A 6,624-nucleotide genomic window follows, 5' to 3' on the forward strand; every position below is an offset into this window, starting at 1 on the left:
CTTTTCAACAATGAGGGCATGGCTGTCCCCGGAGGGACAAGCTCTGGGCCTGGCCTAAGGTTCCCGTGCCATGTGTGTGGAAAGAGGTTCCGCTTCCAGAGTATTTTGTCCCTGCATGCTCGAGCTCACAGTTTAGACCGGGAGCGTCGAGCTTCAGCTCCCTACCGAACCACACATGCCAAACTGCAGCAGAACCATGTGGGTGACAGTGTAATCCAGAATCTCAACAACAGAGAGCCTGGTCTGAAACTGAGTCCATTATCTGGGTCATTACAAAAGAGTATGGATGAGGACATGGTTCCAGAGGAACCTCTTCAAACTGCTAGCAGCCCACATTTCCTCTTTGAAGGAACCACAGCCCTGACCCCACCTCTAACAGAGGAAGCACCAATCTCAACTTCCTTCTCTCCACTTGGCCATGCCCACTTGGAAGACAACACCCCCTCCACAGCTGCTTCTGCCTTCCGGTGTCATGCTTGTAAGGGTAAGTTCCGTACAGCTTCAGAGCTGGCACGTCATGTGCGGATCCTCCACAACCCCTACAAATGTACAATGTGTCCCTTCTCAGCCAGTCAGGAGGAAAGCCTGGCTGCCCATCTGCAGGAGAGCCACCCACCTGAAGATCCTGCCACTGAAACAGTTTTTCCTCCTCACCCTATAACAGCACCAACAGAGACTCCTCCCTCACAAATGCCAGTTCTTCCAGCTTTCCGATGCGAGACGTGCGGGCAGCGTTTTACTCAGTCCTGGTTTTTGAAGGGGCACATGCGGAAGCACAAGGACTCATTGGATCACAAGTGCCAGGTGTGTGGCCGTGGCTTCAAGGAACCCTGGTTCCTAAAGAATCATATGAAGGTGCATCTCAACAAGCTGGGCCTCAAAGCTGGATTGGGAAATCTGGGGCCGGCTGGAAATGAGCAATCCAAAGGTCCTGCAAGCACACAAGTGCTGGGGGCCCTGTATTCCAACTTGCTCCTGGCTCGCACTATGACTGGTGGCTGTGGTTCAGGAAGTCGCACAGAGAGGTCAAATGCCAGTGCAGGCTCAAGCAAATCCTCTTTATTGGGTTATCTGGGCTTACCTAAAGATGCCAGCAATGGAAGTTGCATGGAGCGCCTTCAGGCAGTGGCACAGGTTGCAGAAATGGGTAATGGTGGAGGACGGGGAGGTGAAGCAGCGGACGGAGCGGACCAGGCAGCCATGTGGCAGCTGGTTGCTCGCAGTCTGATGGCAGCACAGCACAACCAACAGCAACAGCAGCAGCGATCTCATTCGCACCATCAGCTTCCTTCCTCACGAGGCACAGTTTCTGGGGAAGCCAAGGAGTTGAGGACCTACCTGGGTGGGCTGGGTTCTAGAGAGGAACTGGAGGGATCTAGTCCACCTTGGGAGTGTCCAGATTGCGGCAAGCTGTTCAGAAGCCTTCAGCAGGTGGTTGCTCACGCCCGTGTCCATGTCCAGAAACCACAGAAAGGTCAAAGTCCCCGAGGAGGCATGTCCAGGGAAGAGGACATTATAAACAGAGTGAGTGGAGCTCAGGCAACAGGTGGAATAGGAGGAGGACAAAGAACTAGTGACAATGAAGGAAGGCAGGAGGGAAAGCAACTACCATCAGAAGACGAGACAGCTGGGAGCTTCCATTCTGTCATATCACATCTTTCTGGTAAGGATCAACCAGCATGATCAAAAACAGCTGACTTTATTGGTACAATATTTCTTATCTGCTAAAATCCTTCATAGGCTATTGCACTGCAGGACGCTGATTGAATTTGAGGGGTGTTTTTTGTAGTATTTCACTGTTGTTAGTTTTGGAACATTTCCTCCGTGTTTCAGGAAGGCAGGCCTGTTGTTAGAAATAGCATAGACTCAGGTTATATTTCAAAGCAATTGTTTTTATTCATTATATGTTATCTCATCTCAAGGTCAGAATGGTCTGAGGGGATCATCCTCTTCCACTTCATCTCCAAGGGAGCGTGTTCGGGGAACAGGGATAAAGGATTGCCCCTACTGTGGTAAAGCCTTCCGGTCTTCCCATCACCTTAAAGTGCACCTTCGTGTACACACAGGTAAGGCCAACATGAATAGTAGAAATGTGGTTCTCAACCCAGTGGCATGTGCACACCAGGGTGTACTTTATTGGGTTTCAGGAGCCATTTGGAAATAATTATATTTCCCTAAACCAGTGGTCTGCAACCTTCAACATCAAAAGAGCCATTTTGGCCTTTTTGCCACCGAATAAAGCTGATGTGGAGCTGATGTGGAGCCACAAAACTAATTTGATAAAAAAATTTGATCCCTAAAATGAAGATAGCACGGCATATAGCTAAAGTAATTATTATTATTATTATTATTATTATTATTAGTTATTTATGTCTATTTGACAAAAAAAACACTTTTCTTATCTCTTACTTTTAATTGGCTAAGAAATAAAACATACTGCTGGACAATAACCAATGATTTGTATTCTATAATATTTAAGATTATAGAATAAAAAACCGACCCCTGCCCTAAACCTATAAAACAGAAATTAAGATTTATAATATTAGATTAAATATTAATCTACAGCAACATTATTTTTATAGTGATCCTACTGTATAACAATGGTGCGTAATCATAATAATTCCTAATGTTAATTTGATATTATGTGTGAATAACACTTGTAGCAAAATACAGTATAGACACTAAACTCAAGATTGGGAAATACTATACAATTATAAATATTTTGCGCTTTTGTAATTTTATTTTACTTAGATGTCTTACGTGTCCATTAGATAAAGCATTTTTGCTGTAAACATCTCACAGAAATGATGATGATTGCTCTTTTGGTTACTATTATTATTATTATTATTATTATGTAAGTACTTTTTTATTCATTAAATAAATTCACAGCCCTGTATGATAAATTTCATGATTTGGCTTGATTGAAACCATTTGCTGCCTATCAGGTTCATCCACAAAATGTCCTCTACCAAAAAAAAAAAAGGCAGTGCTCTCATGGTTGATGAGAGATGGAATGTCCTAATTTAACAGTAATGCACTGGAGACTACACCTGATGTTGCATATGATGACAAGCACTGCCCTCTATCTATTACTGTGTGTAACTGCATATAGTCGTCCCACACAGTCTTTTTTTTTTTTTTTTTTGCTTAACCACAGCAGCCTCCCTAATGAAGCATTGTTATTCTTAGACAACGTTCTGCTATTGAAATAACATTTTAGTTTTCAATCTACTTAACAAGAGTGCTTAATTCCTTGTTTTAGGTGAGAGACCATACAAATGCCCACACTGTGATTATGCTGGCACCCAGTCTGGCTCTCTCAAGTACCACCTTCAACGTCATCATCGTGAGCAAAGGAACGCTATGGCAACCACCACACATTCCCCACCACCGAGCCTCCCCTCTCTGACTGGCTCTCCTCATGAAGTGGTGAAAAAGCGCCGTCACTCCTCCATGTCCCAGTCTTCTTTTGGGAGGGATCCTGGAGAGGCTCCTTCTTCAAGGCACAGTCGGTCATGGGCTGCAAGCCCGCCAGAGAAGAAGGAGGGCACTACTGCATCTGGACATCAAAGAGAGGGAGACGTAGAGAGTCAGTATCACAGTCTGTCGGGGATGATGGGTACTTTCTTTGCCGGTGGTCTAGAACCAAGTTGGATTGGGGAGGTGCCACCTCCGAAAATGCCCAAAGTGTCTCGACGGAAACCCCTTACTACAAGCCGCATGATGTCAGCGAATGGCTACCAGGGCGGGATAAAGTCCAGTGGGTCCCAGGAAGGAGGGTTTGAACCTCTGGACCTTTCCCGCCGCCCTTTACAAGATGAAGGGGGAGTGAGTAGTTCTATAGGTGGACCATCAGGTGGCTCTAAAGGAGGGAATGACATCCTCAATCAATGTGTCTTCTGTCCCTTCCGGACTTCTTCTGTTGAGCTTATGGCCATGCACCTTCAGGTTAATCACACCAGCAAGTCTCGTCGCAAGAGAGGAGCCCCTCTCGCATCCAATCATTCTCCAAGACTAACTTTGGCCAGGCCGGACTGCGATCCGCTGGCTCTGTGGAAGTTCCTCGGTGCAGAGGACGGAGTAGCATCTCCTGAGGATTGGGTCTTGTCAAAGACAAGAGCTGAGAATGGAGTCAGCCCAGAGAACAGGGACACAGAGGACAGTTTTGAACTGGCCCCTGGACCTGTGGGAAGCATTGGTAAGAAGGGGCTTAAAATGAGAGAGGAGCTGGACGAGGAAGATGAGCAAGTCGATGAGGAGGAGGATGACCTGGAAGCAAATGGCAGCTTTGGAAATGCACCCCAGAATCAGAGCAGAAGGGCTGGGTCTGTTTCATCAGACCTCACGGCTGAGGATCTGCTCAAGGAGGAGGAAGGTGTCTTGGGGAAATAACATCAAACAAGAACCCTGGATGAGTTTGGACTCGTGTTGTTAAAAGTACCAACATTGGTACCAGTCAGTACTGAAGTTTTAAAAATGTTGATTTCCCGCTAACGTTTGAGTGCTGATGAGCCGATTCTTGGCCATTGTGTTCAAACGCGCTCAACAGATATGATTGGCTACAAAGATCATCGCTGAACACAATGGCCAGTCAGTGCTGTTTAAGAATCAGCTCAATAGCACTCAAATGTTAGCGGGAAATGGATATTTTTAACATTTCAGTACCGACAGGTACCGGAGTCGGTACTTTTGACAACGCTAGTTTGGACATAGCGGCAGGGGAGAGATATTTGGGAAATAGTTGTCCAGAGTCCCTCGTACAACCCTGTTGAATAAAAAAACAGCATTTTCAGTTAGGTATGGTGGCTAGTTTGAGCTGAGCTAAGCTGGTCCTTAGTTGGTCCTGAGCTGGTTTAAGCTGGTCATGTTCTGGTCCAAAGCAACTAGCTCCAGCTCGGGACCAGTTTAATCCAGCTCCTGACCAACTAAGGACCAGCATAAACCAGCTGCTATGCTTCAAAACATACCTAACCAACATATGCTGGTTTTTCAACGGGGAATTCAAACCAAGGGCAGACCAGTCGCTATGCTAACATTCTGTACAATATCAGTAAACAGATAACCTGCAAAAGTATTTAAATCAAACATTCCCCTTAATATATCCTCCTAGCCCCCTTGGTTAGTGATCAATTACCTCTACATACACACACAGACTCTTAATCACACAGAGATATCCAGTATTGTATGCTAGTCTAAGCCTGCCTGTCTTTGGGCCTTCTTGAACACTGTTCTCTTGTTCCTGTCTTCTCGTCAGTGAACACAATTGCCAAGTTGTATTTAATTTACGATTTCCTTGCTCCTGTAAATCTTGCTCTCATCTCAACGAGGACCTGGAATGTCAATCTGGGGAGCCGGAAAAACAAAAAAGAGACACTGTTCTTAATCGCTACAATATACAGTATTAATGCTGAGAGAGACGGACATCCTACTTCCACATGAACTTGATCTGACTGCACGTCTTCAGTAAACCAAAGGAGTGAGCTCACTTCTTACCATGCACCTGCCAGACTCTGAACAGAATGCTGTGATAACTGAACGGTACTTGTGAATCAACAGGACAGAGTAAAGATTATATTACCAGATATCCACACACTGCCAGTCTGCTCTGACGGGTCTTCTTCAGATATTATATGAAACAGAGATTCTGCCTCTTCTATATGCTATTTCTCTCAGTGCCTGTTGATGTAAAAGGTTTTTTAGCAGATTCAGCAACACAGGAATATAGTTACAGTGAATATATACAGTATATATGCGTAGTTGTGCTAGAGCGTAGATTTCTGTGACAATATGGTGGCAGTTTGTGTGACTATGTCAGCTGTGAATGAAACAATGAATGACCCCAGAGCACCACATGTGGGAAAAGCTTTGCCGTTTGACAAGGGCCCTATGGAAGTGTTTACGTTGCAGATACCACCACCAGGATTTCTGGGTGGAATCCAGACCACAGTTACTCTATGGAAAGAGTAATGTCAGGGTCGGAAATGTATCGCAATCTAGAAAACGGCGACTCGGCAATATATCCTTCATATTCCTGTAATATCTCAGATTCTCAAACCATCCGAGAGAGGTTGGAAAGTGGGTCTCTATTAAAACATTCAGTAAGCTGTTTTTTTTAGACGTGAGTAGAATTTTTTTTTTTAATTATCGAAAACTAAAAAAAGAAAAAACACACACACACTAACAAATTCAGACATCCCAGTAGAACATATGTAGCTTTTGTAAAGATAAGAGATCAAAAAGAGGGGAAAAAATTTTGTTTTCCTTTTAAGAAGTGTTAATGGAAACGGATATGGAGAATAGTAATATGTATTATAATAATTATGAAAGAAGACTGCTTCAGAATGTCTTTAGAGCACTGTGCAACGTTTCTTTTCCTTTCGTTTCGCCTTTCAATGCAGACCAAACGTTGTTATTTTCCCCCAGACCATTTCTTCACAATGCTGCAGATTCAATTCACGTTCCCTTAAAATGATGTGTTTATGTATTCACCAATCAACAAATCAATCGTTCGGACACACAATCAATGTTAAAGCTTGCCTGATGATCTTGAAACTCCAGTGATTGCTAATATATGTATAAGCTGATGCCGTGTCCAAGACATGTCCCAGTATCAGCATTGTCAGT

The 6,624-nt window shown here is 44.3% G+C and overlaps 1 protein-coding gene across 3 annotated transcripts in view; it reads left to right on the forward strand.

Moving 5' to 3' along the window:
- Positions 1-5,362, forward strand: part of LOC107569327 (zinc finger protein 536-like) — a 14,830-nt gene extending 9,468 nt beyond the window's left edge. For 2 of the 3 annotated variants that reach the window (XM_016255395.1, XM_016255396.1), the window contains exons 4-6: positions 35-1,663; positions 1,923-2,066; positions 3,263-5,362. In XM_016255395.1, the coding sequence (XP_016110881.1) occupies positions 35-1,663; positions 1,923-2,066; positions 3,263-4,392 (2,903 nt within the window). In that variant the 3' untranslated portion in view covers positions 4,393-5,362. The remainder of the gene's footprint in view (positions 1-34; positions 1,664-1,922; positions 2,067-3,262) is intronic. The other variant, XM_016255397.1, reaches the window with a different exon arrangement.
- Positions 5,363-6,624: the final 1,262 nt, after the last annotated feature.

This window comes from Sinocyclocheilus grahami, unplaced genomic scaffold (assembly GCF_001515645.1).
Source record: "Sinocyclocheilus grahami isolate Dianchi unplaced genomic scaffold, SAMN03320097.WGS_v1.1 scaffold1334.1, whole genome shotgun sequence".
NCBI lineage: Eukaryota > Metazoa > Chordata > Actinopteri > Cypriniformes > Cyprinidae > Sinocyclocheilus > Sinocyclocheilus grahami.